This window comes from Drosophila kikkawai, chromosome 2L (assembly GCF_030179895.1).
Source record: "Drosophila kikkawai strain 14028-0561.14 chromosome 2L, DkikHiC1v2, whole genome shotgun sequence".
NCBI lineage: Eukaryota > Metazoa > Arthropoda > Insecta > Diptera > Drosophilidae > Drosophila > Drosophila kikkawai.
The window spans coordinates 13,631,603-13,650,674 of NC_091728.1; the positions used below are offsets into that span (position 1 = coordinate 13,631,603).

General features: G+C 38.4%; 4 protein-coding genes across 4 annotated transcripts; 1 reads left to right on the top strand and 3 right to left on the bottom strand.

Moving 5' to 3' along the window:
- Positions 1–9,459: 9,459 nt before the first annotated feature.
- On the bottom strand, positions 9,460–11,003 carry LOC108074298 (odorant receptor 22a-like). The gene is made up of 4 exons (XM_017166289.2): positions 10,710–11,003; positions 10,015–10,653; positions 9,607–9,964; positions 9,460–9,528 (listed from the first exon to the last, which is right to left on the bottom strand). Exons 1-4 carry the CDS (start codon positions 10,835–10,837, stop codon positions 9,460–9,462), a joined length of 1,194 nt encoding a protein of 397 aa, XP_017021778.1. The 5' UTR covers positions 10,838–11,003.
- Positions 11,004–11,215: 212 nt separating this feature from the next.
- LOC108074314 (odorant receptor 22a-like) lies at positions 11,216–12,591 on the bottom strand. The gene is made up of 4 exons (XM_017166314.1): positions 12,464–12,591; positions 11,763–12,395; positions 11,355–11,712; positions 11,216–11,284 (listed from the first exon to the last, which is right to left on the bottom strand). Exons 1-4 carry the CDS (start codon positions 12,589–12,591, stop codon positions 11,216–11,218), a joined length of 1,188 nt encoding a protein of 395 aa, XP_017021803.1.
- Positions 12,592–13,297: 706 nt separating this feature from the next.
- On the bottom strand, positions 13,298–14,749 carry LOC108074287 (odorant receptor 22a-like). The gene is made up of 4 exons (XM_017166277.1): positions 14,622–14,749; positions 13,845–14,483; positions 13,424–13,781; positions 13,298–13,366 (listed from the first exon to the last, which is right to left on the bottom strand). Exons 1-4 carry the CDS (start codon positions 14,747–14,749, stop codon positions 13,298–13,300), a joined length of 1,194 nt encoding a protein of 397 aa, XP_017021766.1.
- A 2,587-nt stretch (positions 14,750–17,336) lies between these two features.
- On the top strand, positions 17,337–17,735 carry halo. Its single transcript, XM_017166302.2, has one exon. It carries the CDS (start codon positions 17,389–17,391, stop codon positions 17,719–17,721), a length of 333 nt encoding a protein of 110 aa, XP_017021791.1. The 5' UTR covers positions 17,337–17,388; the 3' UTR covers positions 17,722–17,735.
- The last annotated feature ends 1,337 nt before the right edge of the window (positions 17,736–19,072 follow it).

Sequence of the window (19,072 nt, forward strand, 5' to 3'; positions counted from 1 at the left end):
CACAAATGCTCTACAGATGCGGGCAAATGGGATTTTCCCTCCACTTTTCGGCTCGTGTTTGCCTTTTCTGGATTTTCTTCAATACGAAAACGGTAAACAAAAGGTAAAACGAAATAAGAAACTTAAAATTGTATATATTTAAAGTATTTTAGAGTTAGAAGACGGAAAACTAAGACTCTAAATAGGTATAAACACACAGACCAATCCTTAGACATTTTCCATAAATTTTACATTTCAAATTACGTCTTATGACTTCAGTAAAATGCCAAATTTTCCACTTAGTCTAACTTGTTTGCTTGTAAATTTCATATGCATTTGTGGGATTTATAAATGCTTTTCGTGCTACCGAATGACGGATCAACTTGTATGCACTGGCCTAAAAACAATCGGAGCAAACCCTATAACCCCTGGGACTAATTAACAATAATATGTTTGGTTTTGTGCGTGCGAATGCCCACCAAAAATTCCAGCATTTTCTGATCAAAACCCAAAACAATGCTTTTGTCTTGGGCAGCGGCAAAGTTGCAGCTGCCACTGGCACTAATGAGTTTTACCATATTCCACGTATTGTTTGCTTTCGGGCCAGTCCTACATCCATACATCCTGGCCCTAGACCACGGCCCAGCTCATTGCATTGCAAATTTCAGCACTGGAAAATTCGCAAAAATGTTTTTTCTCTAATTACAAAATATCATGCGGCAGCCGCAGACGAGGCCAAACCGGCAATTGGTGTTGATTAGGGCCTGGCAGCTGCTGGGCTGGTTGCGGTTGCCGGATGTTAGTTGGTAGTATGGGGAAGTCCCGTTCTGCTCACCTCAGTTATTGTGTTCGCCATTAGCACATTGAACTGCAGGCTGTATGGCTAAATTTTTGCCTATTTTTGGCTGCATTTTACAGTCCACCAATTGTTTTCCTTTTCTCTAAGCCTATTTTGTGCTTGAGAAGATTTATTCTTTCAAAATCTGAATATAAATAAATAATAGTAACTCCATCTTATATTACCAATCAATTCCATCATACCCTTAAACTAAGTGCAAGCAAAATAAACTAACAAAAACTATATAGAAAAAAACTTCAATTTCGATTTGCTGCTTTGTGACGCCATTCACTCGATCAAATTCGCAAAAGTGCATTGGAGAGAGCCAATTGAATAGGCGATGTGTTCCTTGATGTTGCTTTTCCCTTCCCTCTCCACTCCCCCAAACATATATATAGTAAGTTGTATGGGAGCCACTGGTGTATATCTGGGCCAGAATTTCATCTATTTACAGAGTCTATCAGTGTTTTTTCAATCACGACTTCACCTGGTCTTGGACCTTCTTCTACTCCTCCCCCTCTCCCCGTTGTACCTCTATTTCGTTTACTATTGCCCTTCCACCTGGCCACACACAAAATGCAACACAGAGAAAAGGCAATGGGGAAAAATCGAGGCAGACAAAAAAAAAACAGAGAATCGAACGATTTTTCTAATAAAGAAATTGTACGAAGGACGCGCAATATTTCTAATGGACCAAGCCGAGGAGACTCCTTCGATTGGAAAATGTTCAAAGGATATGAGGTGTCAACTGATGAGCTTTCTGCCTGTCTTCCCCTCTCTTTCTCCAATTGAACGGCTGTCTCTTTTTTATCTGTTTGCTCTTCGGTGTCAGTGTTGCAAAGCGAAAGTAACAAGGAGCTGACGATGATTCTTTTGGGAAATGGATACTAAAAAGATATCTTCAGAGGGCAAAGGTATTTGTAGCAGTTCATTTGTGATGTGTTCTTTGAATCCACAAAAAAAAGGGCTGGGGTTTCGATTAAATTGATTGCACAATTTGTATTTGGTTTTCAATAGGGTATTTTCGCAGCATTTAAATGCCTTTTGTGGCTTTGAAATAATTGGTTAACAATTAGTTTGAAGAGAATTTAATATTTTAAATTTTGTATTCCAAATAAATGTAGTTTTAATTATCTACCTTACATTCAAACCCAATTGTTTTCTTTACTTCCGTGACTATATTGACCTTTTATATATTTTTTACTTTTTATCTCAAACATTGTGCTTGACCCTTGGCGCAAATTGCTGGCACCTGTCCTTATCACATGCCCATTCACATGATCGTGAATTTTTACAAGCAGCATTAGGCATTTGAACCTCTGAATTGAACAGCCAACAAAGAAGGGCCAAAGTATCCCCTCATTTGTGGCAATAAGCAAGACAATAAACCATTATGAACCCCCAGATAAGGAGCTGCGTGTGGAACAAAGCGAAACGAAACGGAAGTTGGGGCAGGACAGAATGCGGTTTCCCCTCCGCAACGACCTGTCATCGAGCTGCTTAGCGCCCCTAATGCGATTATTAAGTGCCAAGTGCTCGGGTGTCGAGTAAAATTCATTATATTAGCCCAGCGCCACTTGCCACTAGCCACCCCCCTACGCACCCTCGCTTCCGGTTCCGGTTCGCCTCCACTTGGAACAGTGAGTTCGATGTCCTGGTTCCTGTTTCCAATTCCACGTTCCCGCGGCGAGCAATCGCTCATGCATTGCGCGTACTCAATATCCTGTCCTTTCGGGCTCTGGAAACGCGGCCGGTGACTGTGGCGCAATAAATTAGGGGCGCAAATAAATCATCCATTTTAATGTGACAGTTCCGACAAACGTTGCCCCAAAACAGCGCTCTTGGTGGCTGCTCCAACCAGCTCTGGTCTCAATTGGTTTGCCGCTGGTCCTCCACTTGAGCTCTGTGTCAATTGGAGATGGCAGCGTGACTTGGAATGTAATGTATAAAGATTGTTTAAATTGTTTTTCAATTTTACTATCTTTGAAATAAAAGTTTTATAGACGAGCACTGAGTAGCCGACATGGACAACATCTGTATACATTTTATTATAAAACGTAACAAGTCTAAAAAACATAAAAGTGATAGTGTAGAAAATTATTCATTATTTGTTTGTGGCAAATTTAAAACGTATATTTTCTTGTCTCATGTCAGCATCTCTGTAGATTCCTCTGAAGACTGAAACCCCATAGCCCCCACTTTTTAGCCTCCTTCTGTTTGTGAGCCATATTTTGTGGGTTCATTTTCAGGCGTTCCTTCAGCTTTTCCCTCGGCCGAGTTCTCTTTGTTTGCACATTGTTTGACTGGCATTTAGCAGCCTCTTCTCCCTCTGCTCCTCCCTGTGTTGTTTCCACTAAGTACTCGCCAAACTGTGGCACTTAATATTTTTGAATTGCTGCGCGTATGCGGTCTCTCTGGCCAAGAATGAGAATGAGCCTGGGTTGTGGTTACCGGAAGTGCCGCCATTATCTGACACTGTAAGAAATAACGGGGGGTACGGGCAATTTGTTGGACAAAATGCGGCCAACAGGGCGTATGATTAATGGGGAATGATTAGGTTTAGGTGAAGTGGGAAATGTGGGGAAATGGTCAATGAAACTCTGGCTATACAAATCAGAGGAAATCCTTTTTTTTCAGATTCATTCTCTTTCCAGAAATTAAACAAAAATTTATTGCACAACATTTCCGGCCCGAGCCGAGGATAATTCTTTGGTTAGGGTTGAGGGGGGCGCTGTACCATATCCATCCGAATTCGTAACCCAAAATGCACACACAGCTCGAGTAATGAACATTTATGAGGCAATTTCCTTAGCTGCGAACGCACACAAAACACCCAGCCGAGAAAAAAAAATAGAGGACAGTTTACAAAACCCCATGGAGGATGCCATACCCATTGCCGCCTTCTCCCACTGTCATCTTGGCGAACAACTTTTTCTGCTCCACTTATGCCCAAACTAATTAAGTGCAGGAAAAAGTTGCCATTGCCATCCCGTTTACAACTGCCGGGCTGCAGCTGAGCAACTGCGCTTTGTCTGCTCCAATATTGCTGGAGAAGAGTTTGGGCTGGGTTCTCCCTTCTCCCAGAGATGCGAGAGGGTGGTGCTAATTTGCTATGGGATCTATAAGAAAAATTATATAATTTATAGGGTATTAAGTTGAAAAATATATTCCTTAAATATGGGATATTTTACTTAGATATTTTTAAAAAATTATTTAGACCTTTTCATCTCTGAATCTTCGCATATCGTTTGCCCTCCTTCTGGGACAACTTGTTACATTTTTAGACATTCCGCTTAGGGAGAAGATAGGAGGGAATCTGGGTAGCATATACAGGAGAATATAGGGTAAAATATAGGACAGAATATAGGGAAGAATCCAGAAGACTCTCCTCTGCTTTCTCTGCTCCAGAATTCCTATCCCCTTTGTCTTCTATTTAAGTCTCTTCTGCATTTTTTTAGTATAACCAAATATTTAGCAGCCGCTCTAGTTTTTCGCTGATAGCCCATTCGAGCGTCATAATAACGAAGATAAATGTTGCGAAACTTTTGCTCACAACACGCCCCAGGACGAAAAGAAGGACACGAATTCGCCTGCAGCTGCGAATTCTGCTTGCAGTTGTATACTTTTCGGCGGCCGACTCCGGCGTATATATATTTTCGAAAAGACAAAGGGACACAGATATATTCTCAGCGAGAGCTGTGCGTAAAACAAAAGTTGAAAGCCAGAGTGAACTTTACGGATGTGGTGCATTGTAGGGCATTGGACCAGCGGGAATGCTTTGGCTAAAAGGAACAAGTTTATATCAGTTTGAATGTTGTTGGGGAGACACCAGAGACTAGCTTTGTCTTTTAAATGAGCTGTGCAGTTATTACTTTGAAACAAACACTAGGGATTTGCAAGTAAAAAATAATTATAATTAAAAGTTCATCTCAAAATAAAGACATATTTTCAAGTATCTATCCTTAATATACCTTTAATTTCTACTGTATAATTGTTGTAGTATTTCAAGACAATAAACTGAGTCCATTTATAAATATTTCTAACATTTTTCATTACCCTAAATTTATTCTTCTTAAATACCTTGTCCGAAATACAAACTCCTCAACTGATTAGCAATGACATGCATAATATTGGCATGACTTTTAAACCCAACCCACGACTAATGTTAGTTTCTAAAACTTTTCCATTCATTTTTTAAAGTTTAATGAGAAACCGAAACGACGGCAAGAAGGACAACAACGACAACCATTGACGATGACGACAGCAGCGACGACAGTTTACACTGATGCTCGTTAGTTCTACGCCAAAAACTTTGCCTTTGCCCTTCGCTCGGAGGACTCCCGCGCACTCGCTGCAAAATCCCCTTGCCTGATTTTTGGGCCAACTGCAATTCACAAATTTCTGTATGTCCCTGGGAAAAGAGCTATCGGGCTATCCTGCGCCCAGCAGCAGTTTTGTTGGACTCGTTGTCCTGCCATGTCCATGTCGGACCCGTTCTCGTTCACTTGATTTATGTCCAATGCGTCGGGCAAATGTTTTGGGACAATCCCGATCCACTTCCACGCAAGTCCCCCAAGGATGCAGCGCCCTTGGCTCTGGGCTTTAATTAAAAAACTAAAATAGATGAGTGGCTGGGTAATTTGTCTAGATTGGAGCTCTCAAATGCAATTTGATTACCACTACTAACAAGCTATCAATTATGGCAGAAAAATAAATGAGACGAGTAAGGGTGGAAAAAATAATGGTCTAGAAGATTCATGACAGAAAAGAATGGGAATAAGAAGGGCTAAAAATCTATATTTTAAGGAATTATTAATGCTACAAATAACTATTCAAACCTAATTAGTTTGTCATTAAACTACCTGCCAATTGACAGCACTTCCTTTATCTTTAGTTCCATTCAACATATCCTTCAAGGCGGAAGCACATGATACGCGATCCTTTAAATAGGTTAGTCATACTTATAAATAAAAGCAAGCCAGTCAGCTTGATGGCACACGTTGTTGTAGCTTCACACAAATACTGAGATGGGCATAAAGTAGCTCTATAAAAATAACTCACAGATGCTCTCGAAGAAGCCAAGAAGGGCGTCAAGGGGAAGAACACTGCATGCCACACATTCACACGGCCGAACAAAGGATGCCAAAAGGTTAAGGGAGGCAACTGGCGCTGGCTTAAGAAAATAGCTCATACGCAGCGTGTGCCGCATGCCTCAAATGCCACAAATGCCGCTAAAATCAAGGAGGACGATGGAGGAAGTCAGTCAGTGAAAAAGGATCCACACAGTCATGACTTCCCCTTGGCAGCTGCCATGACAGCGCTTATTTCTGTCAGTGCATTGGCTTAGTTTTCAATTTATACAAGCACAAATGTATGAATATTTGTCCTGACAAGGAGTTCAAACTAGGCAAACTTTTATGGGAAATTAATTTCTGCGATGCCAGATGATGATTTTACTATTTAATAAATAAATGTAGGTTAGACTATCGAAAATGCAAGTCACTTGGGAACCAGACAAATGTCTTTTTATTACTTCTTTGGGTAAATAATAATATTTCTTTAGGTGCACCAAAATATCCAATTTAAAGTCCTCAACCTTGAATAACATATTTCCTAGGCTCGCATATTTGAAATCCTAATGCTGCTCTTACCTGTTTGATTCACAACAATATTTAGATGAAAGAAATTACTTCATATTTATGTATATTTACTTTGAAAAATATTTAAAGGCCGCAGATCAAAGGCCATATCCTTAAGCAGGAGGCCGCAGTGCTAGCCTGAGGCCACATTGAACACTTGATTTGAATATGCGCACCTGATGTCAGCTACCTGGCCGCCCCTACAGCCTGATTGAGTTTACCTGGCTTCACCGAGGTTAGGTTCCCGTTTACGAACTTCCTTCGAATTGTGCGGAATTCGCAGAAGACTATGACGATGATGTCGATGCGGTTTTTGGGCTTCGCGGCACTCCATCCGAAAATCCATCATCATCATCAGCAGGACGGGAGATAAGGTGAGTGAGTGCAATGTATGCACATTGAACATATATCGAGCTTGTTGCTGCCTTGCTGCTGCTCTTGCAACTGGATGAAACCACAAATTGCAATTAGCGTCAGCCCTCCGCCCATTGACCTCGATTGGAGCTGCTGCTCCCAGCATTTGATGATGAACGCTAATTTCGGAGGTTATTTTTTGTGGGAATGCAAGGGAATAACATAGGTTTAGGATAAAGAAAATTTGCATATGGCGGGTTGTTTAATGCTTAGTGACATTAGTCAAATGATGGATGCGATAAAGAAAGGGTTCAATATGATAATTAGAATTTTTAGATTAGGGAAAAGGATTCGGTTCTTGGATAATATAAAGCTTGGAATTTTATTTTTGTTAAAAATATATTTTTTAGAATTTGTACAGATTATCCTTGGCATGCACACTGAAATAATGAGTATTGATAAATACAAAAAATGTGTTCAATATAATAATTAGGATATTTAGATATAAAAAAAGTTGGGTCCATGGAAAATATAGAGCTTGGGGTTATATTTTTGTTATATAATATTTTTGTAAAATGTAATACATCTTAAAAATAACTAAATAACAAAATTTTAGAGTGAAATTTGTGACTGGGGGAGTGTTGGTAAGGCGAAAGGATCAAAAGGTCCTCGGCAGGCCAAAGAGTGTGTGAATGCGTGACCATTTCCGCCATAGTGTGTATACGTGTAATAAAGCAGCTCGTAAATTTCCCCTGCAGATGACCCATCTCCCAACTCTTTCCCACCACATCTCACCATCTTTTTCTCTCTCTCTGGCCTTTGTATACATATCCTTAGTTACATTTTTTTCGCGTTCGTTATTGTTTTTTCCTTATTTTTTGTCTGGTTTTTATCTGTTTCGGGTGTTCTGGTTCGTTTCTTTGGTTATTACGCAAATCCTTTTGTTGCCCCGCGAAATTTTCCCTTGTGGGCGTAACCCGCATCCTTTTCGAACAATAGCTGTGAAATAATCACTTGCCTGTTTGCACTTTATTAAGTGGACAGTGCCGCGAAAGGAACAGCATCCTCCAGGCGCCGCGGACTGTGGATTTACTGACCCAGCTTTAACTTGAACTTTATGGTCGAGCTCAACCAAGGAAGCTTATCCGCTTTACATTTAAATGGTGTTGATATGCAAATAATGCAAGGCAAATTAATTAAGGAACAGGAAAATGTATTATATTTATTATTTTAAGGGCTTACGAGGACTTGCCAGGGAAATCTTTGATTAAATATTAAATGATTTGCAAAGGACTTTTTCACTGAGAAAAGTTAAGAGCTGATATCTGATTTCAGTCTGATTTCGAGTATTTCAATAATTTTTTTGTATACAAGAGAAGTCATTGAAATTCTTTTTAAATTTCAGTTCTCAATTATTAAACGTTCCAATTACCTTTCAGCTGAATGCAATTATGGTTTACAAGATCGTTTAAAATCGTTCGAGGTGTACATGCCATTTACAGAATGAAAAACATTACCAAAATCGTCATATATATAACAGCTTTATAGTCTGAACAACATAACCTTTTCCCACCCACGGTTATTGCCAGTTTCGTCTGTCATTTCGCCAAACATTGGCGGTGTTAATCAGCGCAACCGCTGTTGGCATGCAACCGAAAAATGATTGCCGCCAAACACATTATCTGTATTATTAATGAGCTGCACGCCGCAGTTGCCGCAAAATGCACTGGGAAAAATAAGAATTAAGGCAATAGGAAATCAATCAGATATTAAAATTTATTAAGATTTTTGATGTAAAATGTATAATAAATATTGTAGAAATTTTTGATCTTCGAAATAAATATCTATAAAATATATGAAGCTCACATTTGGTATTTTTACATTCTCTCATATATTTAATAATTTAATTTCATAATTTTATTATCTTTTTTTTCAGTGCCTTGCCTCGTTCTGTATATTGGCATCATTGCTGATTGAGTTGGTCGAGGGAAACCCCCTCTCAGCTTCGCTGCCCTGTCTCTTTGGTGGTCCTTGCACACAACAGTGCATTCTCATTATATTGCCTTGCTTTTCGGGTGTTTAATTAATTGAAAGCATTTTTGCCAGCGTTTTACCATAAACGCGAAGCGTCGACCGTAATAATATTGACTCTTTGGCATTGAGGACAGGCAACGCACAGGACATCTGCAGCAAAGACAAACAATAATTGTGTGACCTAGAATCTTTTTTCAGGTCTCTTAATTAATCGAAATATATATTATTTTTTTTGCTGCTGGAAAATGGGCAAGTTAATTTTAATATGGAGGCTGATGAAGTTGGGGGATTTAAAATTAAATGGAGGAAACGTTGAGTTAAAATTAATGGTTTCGAGTATCTTAAAGCGTTAATCGGGGGATAAAGTCAGTGCAGGTGTTTAATAACCTTACTTTAAAGGTAATTTTAATGGTATTATATGTTTTTTAAATCAATTGAAATTATATCTTGGGTATGGGTATCTTTTATGGGTATTTTTTATTGTGTCCTTAAAATGTCAAACCTTTCTACTTAGGTTTTTAAAAAGCCTAATATTTCCTTGAACAATTCTACATTTTCAAATACTTTCTCAATTGAATTAATATAATATATAATTTATCATATATAATTTATCTCCTATTGAAACTTTTCTGCCAAGTTAAATTGTTTCATGACGGTGACCACAGAAAAGGCCAGCTTCACCATCTAAGAGAGATAAGAATTATAAGTAATATTCAATAATTATAATAATACATAATAAACTGAATTTTTAATCAAACTCACCGCCAAGTTAGTCTGCATGCAAATGGGAAACACTCCACCAGCTGTCAGGGTTATGGGACGCTGTAGATTGTGAAGAAAGTATATCAAGGTGGACTTGTAGCGACGATCGGCGCCCATCCAATTCGATTGGAACAATCGATCAGAGAGCTCTTGACAATCATCGATGATGACATTGCACAGATAGCAGAAGGGAAACGTCTCCAAACACACATCGAACATGAAAACAAAGGTTCCCAGACCCGTCCAAAACGATGAGAAAAACATGATGTTGATCATTGAAAGGCCCTGGACAGTGCCAATCAAAAGGAATTGCACAAATATGGTTCCCGAGATGACAGGTCGCAGGACGTTGACATAACTAGAGGATATATTAATACCAAAAACATATATATTAAAGAAAAAGCTTACTCCAAAATCAAGCGATGATCCTGTATGCATTTGGTCAAATCAGCCAAGTGCTCATCATCATTCTTGTCCGGATCCGACCTTAGCTTCTCCAGCCGATCCCTGAGCAAGGTGAGGTGGCAGCGAGCCATCAGCATTGAGGCGATGGCACAGATATCCGTGCACTGATCCATGACCACCGCCGTATTCATTAGGACAAGCTCTACCAAGTTGGACAGCAGGAAATTCTCCTCGGAGTTCAGCAGCGGGATGTACATGCGCCAGGCATGGCGTCCCGTAAGGAGATAGCCCATGAAGTTAATAATCACGTAGTTCGAGTACAAAATAGAATATATGATGAACAAGAAGTTGCATATGGCCACATAGCGATGCACCCTGGTCTTCTCCGCATTACTCAGGCATCGCTTGTCCAGTTTATCCAACAATAGCCTTGCAGCTTGAATTTTCCTATGTCCCGTCAGGACAATAGCAGACTTAATGGAGCTACCGTACATGTTGACCAAGATCTCGAAGGAGCTGAGGAACTCGTTGGCCGAGAAACTGCGAAAACGATGCACATACTCCACGACCATGGACATTGGCAACAGAATCAATACAAGTATGACCATGAATATGCGCCAAGTATTGTAAACGTAAGTCCACCTTCAAGGAGGAATTAAGTCTAACATTTAAGGAATCATATTTTAATTGTAATTTACGTTTTGTTGGCTGCCTCTGTCCATCCAAATGACCACATAATGCGATCCAAGTAGATAAAGCCTTCACGGGATTGCACCTTTTCGGATAGAGGCTTTTGCTTGATGAGAGGAAATATTTTGCTTAACATCTTGGTTGCGGTTTCTTTTTGCGAATAATTCAAAGTCAATCACCGTGGCCTTTTATAGGCCACAAAACACCCATTGTGTCTTTCCCAAATGACTTGCCTTTTTATTTTTTGCATCAAGGACTGAGAAAATGTTGTATATGCTTTAAGAAACGCCTTCTTTTCTTGCAGAAACTTTCAAGAAATTGTTAAATTATTTACGTTGAAAATGGTTTGGAAGAGTTTTTTTTATTAAAATCAATAAACAAAAACTGAAAGGATTCATTGGAAATATATTTATTTTACAAGGAAAAACAATTTTAAATTATTTTCTATGTTTAAAATATTTTCATATTACTAAATTCTTTTAAATTGATCCTAAGTTTTGTATATTTCCTATTCCTATTGGAACTTCTCGGCCAGGTTGAACTGCTTTATGACGGTGACCACAGAAAAAGCCAGCTTCACCATCTTCAAGAAATCGAATATAAATAAAATTAATATTTATAAGATTTTAAATTTAAGATTAACGAAAACCTACAGATAAATTGGTTTGCATGCAAATGGGAAACACTCCACCGGCTGTCAGGATAATCGGTTGCTGCAGATTGTGAAGAAAGTATACAACGGCAGACTTGTAGGGACGATCGCCGGTCATCCAATTGGATTGGAACAAACTGTTGCACAGATCCTGGCAGTCTTCGACTATGACATTGCAGAGGTAGCAGAAGGGAAACGTCTCCAAACACACATCGAACATGAAAACAAAGGTTCCCAGACCCGTCCAAAACGATGAGAAAAACATGATGTTGATCATTGAAAGGCCCTGGACAGTGCCAATCAAAAGGAATTGCACAAATATGGTTCCCGAGATGACAGGTCGCAGGACGTTGACATAACTAGAGGACATATTAATACCAAAAACATATATATTAAAGAAAAAGCTTACTCCAAAATCAAGCGATGATCCTGTATGCATTTGGTCAAATCAGCCAAGTGCTCATCATCATTCTTGTCCGGATCCGACCTTAGCTTCTCCAGCCGATCCCTGAGCAAGGTGAGGTGGCAGCGAGCCATCAGCATTGAGGCGATGGCACCCGTGCACTGATCCATGACCACCGCCGTATTCATTAGGACAAGCTCTACCAAGTTGGACAGCAGGAAATTCTCCTCGGAGTTCAGCAGCGGGATGTACATGCGCCAGGCATGGCGTCCCGTAAGGAGATAGCCCATGAAGTTAATAATCACGTAGTGCGAGTACAAAATAGAATATATGATGAACAAGAAGTTGCATATGGCCACATAGCGATGCACCCTGGTCTTCTCCGCATTACTCAGGCATCGCTTGTCCAGTTTATCCAACAATAGCCTTGCAGCTTGAATTTTCCTATGTCCCGTCAGGACAATAGCAGACTTAATGGAGCTACCGTACATGTTGACCAAGATCTCGAAGGAGCTGAGGAACTCGTTGGCCGAGAAACTGCGAAAACGATGCACATACTCCACGACCATGGACATTGGGAGCAGGACTAGCACCAATATGGTGGTGAAAAGGCACCACAAAGTGTATAATGTATTCCACCTTTCAAATAAGACATTTTTGTTTGCAGAATAACTTTTAATCCGAGAGATATTATGTAAATTTTTTACTTTTTATCGCTAGGCTCTGTCCAGCCAAAGGACCACATACACCGATCCAAGTAGATGAAGGCATCGCGGGATTGTACCTTTACCGATAAAGGTTTCTCTTTGACCTGCGAAAATAACCGACTTAACATCTTGAACGCGGTGGCTTTTCGATTGTGAAGCTAGTTTGTGTCACAATTGCCTTTTATAGGCCACTTTAGGCCAATGTCCTTGTGTAGATGTCTCAAGGTATTCAACTTTTATTTTGAGCCAGACTCGGGTATATTGCATTTATACGAAATATAATATACTTTACAATATTTCTTTATTTTTTTATTTATGTAAGTGTTGTTTTACAACAAAAGAAAAGGCAATAAATTAAGCTTGAAATTACTCAGGCTATCTCTAAGATTATTTAAAGTACTTAAAGGGTACAATTTAGTCTTAACTATTTACCTGTTTCAACCTCCCATCTTTAGACATAACTTTCCAGACTTTTGACTAACAAAAACTTAATTAAAATTCTTCAATTTCTTCAATTATTAACTTTGGGAATAGCTGTCATGTGAATTTCCCCCAACATTGGTTAGTTATTGCATAACATTTATTCGTTCCACACGTGTCTCCATAATTATGGATTTTTGCTGGCACTTTAAATTCTTAAAAAGAGCAAACCAAATGGTGACAATGTATTAGAGAAACTTAAGTAATATAATTTGATTTAATGAATAAATTAATAATTTTAACAATAATTCTTTTGTCGGACTTAAAGGACAATGTAATCCCATTACCCCAAATAAATTTTGTTTAATCTCTAAGAAGATTTTTTTATTTACTATTCAATTTATAGTTCCATTTTTATTGAAACTTCTCAGCCAGATTGAATTGTTTAACGAGAGTCACCACCGAAAAAGTCAACTTTACCATCTTAAAAGAAATCCAATAATTATAATAATTTCTCAGGTTGTCAGAAATCAAACTTACAGATAAATTGGTTTGCATGGATATAGGGAGTACTCCGCCAGCTGTTAGTATAATGGGTTGCTGAAGATTGTGGAGAAAGTGTACCAAGGTGGACTTGTAGCGACGATCGGCGGATATCCAATCCGACTGGAACAGGCAATTGGCCAGCTCCTGGCAATCGTCGGCTATAAAATTGCACAGATAACACACCGGAAAGGTCTCCATGCAGACATCGAACATGAAGACAAAGGTGCCCAGTCCCGTCCAAAACGATGAGAAAAACATTACATTGATTGCCGAGATGCCAAGAACTAATCCAATCAGCAGAAATTGCACGAAAATAGTTCCAGAAAAAACAGGTCTCAGGGCGTTTATATATCTAAGAAAAGGATTTACATTTAAATATTTGCTAAGTTTAAAAAATACAACCAAATATGCTTACTCCAAAATCAAGCGATGTTCCTTGATGCACTCGGTCAAGTCCACAAAGTGCTCATCGTGATTCTTCTGCGGATCTGAGCGCAGCTTCTGCAGGCGATCCTTCAAGAGGGTGATATGACCCCGACCCTGCAGCATGTAGATAATAGGACACACATCCGTGCACTGCTGCATGGTGACCACGGAAGTCATCAGGATAAGTTCTAGCAGGCTGGACACCACAAAGTTCTCGTCGGAATTGAGCAGCGGAATGTACAAGCGCCAGGCATGGCGTCCCACAAACACATAGCCCACGAAATTGGTGACCACATAGGTGGTATACAAGAAATGATAAAGGATGTACAATGAATTTCCCATGGCCACATGACGATGAACACTGGACCGCTCCTCGTCACTACTGCATCTCTTATCCAGCTGATCCAGCACCCATTTGGCTGTTTTGAAATTTCGGTGTCCTGCGATGATGAAGCCGCACTTGAATGAGCAGCCAATCATGTTCATCAGGATCTCAAAGGAGCTGAGAAATTCCCCAGCCGAGAAGCTGCGAAAACGATGGACATACTCCACAATCAAGGAAATTGGTAGCAGGATAAGAGAGATTAAGACGGTGGTCATGGTCCAGAGGGTGTAGACCCGATTCCATCTTGGAAACATTTAAAGAAATTTAAGGAAAATGTATCTAAAGTATTTATATACTATAGTTTTCATAAAATAAATATTTAAATAATATATTTATATATTTTTAAGACAAATATTTGGGGATTTATTTGCTATAATTCACCTTTTATCGCTGGGCTCGTTCCAGCCAAAGGACCACATACAACGATCCAAGTAGATAAAGGCATCGCGTGATTGTACCTGCTCCGTCAGAGGCTTTTCCTTGATCCTGGGAAATAGCTGGCCTAACATCTTAGCCAAGGTTACCTTGCGAGTACTTAAAGAGAATTAATTAAATTGGGAAATTGTTTTTCGAGTTTTTTAAATTATTTCCCTTGCAAACAAAACTAAAATTGCTACATTTTATTCAAAAATATTTATCACAGCTTTTCGTTTTAAATAACCCCACCACAAGTGGTTGAAGATTTCCCAAAATACACAAACAATATGAGCTTATTTTATTTATTATTTCCCACAGTTGTTTATGAGCATGTCCTGGCAGTCGCATTAGTTTTTGGTCAGCTGTAGGATGCCTAAATTATGACATATGGAAACCGAGCCACAGAACATAATACGAAAAGCACCGAAATGTATAAATTATAAATTGTGTTCTCGACTTTAATTAGCTTATTTCTCGTTGACATCATTGCCATTTAGACTGGCGCCGACTCTCGCGTAATTGATTGCGTGTGTCTAGTGGTGTTGTGTGTGTTTCCAATTTACATAATAATTATTTATTGTATTTAATGCCAAATATGCCATGAAATACAATATGATAGAACGATGGCAGCACTATAATGGTTAGTAAAATAGAAATTATAATTACAGCTATGGCAGTGAGTTAAGTTCTGGTTGCAAATGTACAATTTTCCATATGTTTTTCACCTTTCGTTTTCCCAAGAATTACTTAATATTGCCGCAATCAATTACCTTTTAAATTTTTCATAGATCATAATAAAGAAATTAGGTACAAGAAGTTGCAAAATGATTAATATAAGAATATATAAATATATGAGGCCTGATATCCTCTTAGTTTGCAATTGCATCGCAGGAACAAATCAGTTAGAACTAACCAAAAAATTAATTTATTAAATTTTGTTTCTACATTTTATATTTTTTACATTTATAATTTACCAAAAATTGAATTAATTTCAATTTTTTTATATTTTATATTATATTAAACAAGATTTTATTGGAAAATTTAAACACACACAATCATTCGGTATTTGGCAATTAACTAAATGTTGTCTTTTTAGTTTTTAGCCAAATTGATTAATGAAAAATCCGAGATAACTATAAAACCATTGCATGATCAAAATTTGGTTTTAAATTTGTTTTAAGAGTACACACAAAAAATTCTAACATGTTAGTTTTGTCCATTTTTAAATTTTTACACTTAACCAACTTTACCAATTACTTTTTCAAGTTAAACCTTTCACCAGTTGTCATGTAACAAACTGATTTGAATCCTTTAGCTGTCGCCCTTATATTCGAAATCACTTGATAAAAATCAATTTATTTTAATTGTGATTGCAGACAGCAGGATAAAGTCCAAACGAACGTAGAGAAAAACATTTTTAAATGAAAGGAAGATAAATAAAATTATTATACCCTTGCAGGGTATTATAATTTCAGTCAGAAGTTTGCAACGCAGTGAAGGAGACGTTTCCGACCCTATAAAGTATATATATTCTTGATCAGCATCAACAGCCGAGTCGATCTAGCCATGTCCGTCTGTCCGTCTGTCCGTCTGTCCGTCTGTCTGTCTGTCCGTCTGTCTGTCTGTCCGTCTGTCCGTCTGTCTGTTTCTACGCAAACTAGTCCCTCAGTTTTAAAGCTATCTGAATGAAACTTTGCATATAGTCTTCTATATGCTCTCACTGCTATATATGTCGGAACGGGCCGGATCGGACGACTATATCATATAGCTGCCATACAAATGTTAGATATATTTGTAGAAAAAAAATTTTAACTTTGCTGTTTTTCAACATTTTTGCACCATTTTTTAGATATGGCCATTTTATATTATTTCAGAATTTTGGTAAAAATTTTATGAAAATCGGACGACTATATGATATAGCTGCCATAGGAACGGTCGAGAAATAAATAGGAAAAAAATTATAGTTTCGTTGTTTTTTATTATTCTAGAATTATGGTATAAATTTCATAAAAATCGGACAACTATATCATATAGCTGCCATATAAACCGATCGGTAGATGTAGAGAAAATGTAAAACTGGGGATGTAAAACTGTAACTGTCAAACTGTAAACATAATAAGTATAGGTAACATGTAATGAAACTCTGTTTTGTGAGTGTTTTCAGCATTTAAATCTATAATATAAACCTCAAAACCAATCTGCAAGGGTATACAAACTTCGGGGTGCCGAAGTTAGCTTCCTTTCTTGTTTTTTGCTATTTTCAACTCTTTTTTCAAGTCTTTCCTCGCCTTGTTTTTTTATTTAGGCAGTGTTCATTTAAATTGTAGGAGAAAAATAAAATTTATATTTAAAATAAAATAAACTGGTTTTAAAAAAATCTAGAACTTTCATATTTTTAACAATAGCGAAGAAAAACTGTACGAATACAATTCGGTGGCAGCAGAATGGGAAATTCCCGCCAAATCGCGTGCTGCATTTTGCAGCTGTCCCAGCAGGTAGCCCAATGGACTAGCGCCAGCTGCCTTCTCCTCGGGGATTTCCCCAGAAAAAGGTGCTGGTGTCTGATTTTTCCTGTAAACAACAGCAGGTAGAAGGTACCAAATTCCACATATAAAAATCTGTGCAGCCCAACCTTTGACAGCACTGCGTTCTGGACCTTCGAGGCGAGCAGATCGAGCCGCAGCACTCAGATATATAGAACCGGAAAATCGAGCTAGGAACACACTATACCATGGCAGAACTACTGTTTCCACAACTGGAGCGTCCTTTGCCCTCGCTACCATCGCTGCACTACACCCTTTTCGCCTACCGCGAGGAGCTGAGGCGGCGGGATGCCCCGTTCATGAAGATGTCCACCATCAAGCTCCACCTGACGGACAACCTGATCCTGCAGACGATCAAGAACATACGCCAGTACGACACCATTGAGATTATGAATCTCAACCAGGAAATAAACTTCAAGCGGCGGCTGACCAAGCAGATGCGAAAGGTGCGAAAACTGGAGAAGCTCGGACTGCACATTGATCCCCGGAAGCTCGGCGAGAACTCTGGCCAATGGCACTGATAAATGGCCAATAAATATCTATCAGATGCTCCTTCTACAGTATATATATCTTATACACACACCCATCTACTCTTACATACTCTGAGCATGTGAAATTAGATTTTAAGCGAATTCTCCTCAAGTTTCTAAAACTCAATAAGCTGATTTGACTATTTGCATTTTTTAAATAATTAAATTGAAAATCTAAGAAATCATTTTTTCTATTTAAAGGTTGGTGGTAGATATTAATACTATTTCTTTTGAAACTTGAGCCACCTAATCATTCGAGTATTTTGATATTCAATTGGGAAATATTTCTTTGAAATTGAATTTCAAGTGCCAGAAACAAAAAATAACAAATAAGCAGCAACTCTGGAATGCCTTAAATATATATAATACAACAAGGAAGAAGACAGGCAAAGAAAAATATTAATCCGAGGCAACACCAAACAGAACAAAAAGTTTGCGCCGTCCGCAAAAGTTTCCTCCTTTAGGAAACTTTTTTTTTTATTTGGCTCGAAACTTTCTGTTCTGTTTCCACTCGAGCAAAATAGCTCAATGGCAGGAATGCAACTCTGTACGAGTGTCAAAGTGCAGACGATGCCTGACAGTCACTCACAGATGTACACATACACTCCCACATGCGGCTTGTGTTCAGGCACTGTGGTCTAGAAGCGTTTAGTAATTGTTAAATACTTTTAAGTAACAGAAAAATATAGAGGTTTTTGGGGATCTTAAAACATATTTTTAAGACTAACCTAATATATTTTTTATTTATATTTCCAAGCTAAATTACAACCGACTTGTTTCAGGTCTCCAATCGACTGACTTCCTGGTTTTTTCTTCCCTTGGACACCTTTGAAGTAATATTATTTTTAGGGTGACAAAAGGTCATTACGAAACTTGCGTGCACATTAAATAATGGTAAAATTATAGCTTTGAAACTAACAATCAAGTTTTCATATAAGTTTTATAAGCCTAATAAATGGGTGACACATTTTTAACTGATTTTAAAGAGCTACCAATTTTTATTTAATTTATAAAAACTTTATTGTTAAGTCAAAAGTTTCGAAAACATTTAAATACCTTTCTGGATCAACTTTATATTTCGTAAAAATTCCAACAAACTAATTTCGATGTGGCCTTACATATATCAAATTCCAACCATTGTCCGTAACCATTCCATCCCATTGCCAAAACCACTGTGAACACCATCCACAAAATCGCAAAATATTTTGTCCTGCAGACAAAGGAATTTAGAGGAACGGATGGGACGATGAAGCGGCTAGAAAAGGCACAGCTCAAAGTATACAAAAATTCCAAGGGATCCAAGGCGTGCCCGTGCCCCCTCTAAACTTGCTGAAATATGCAC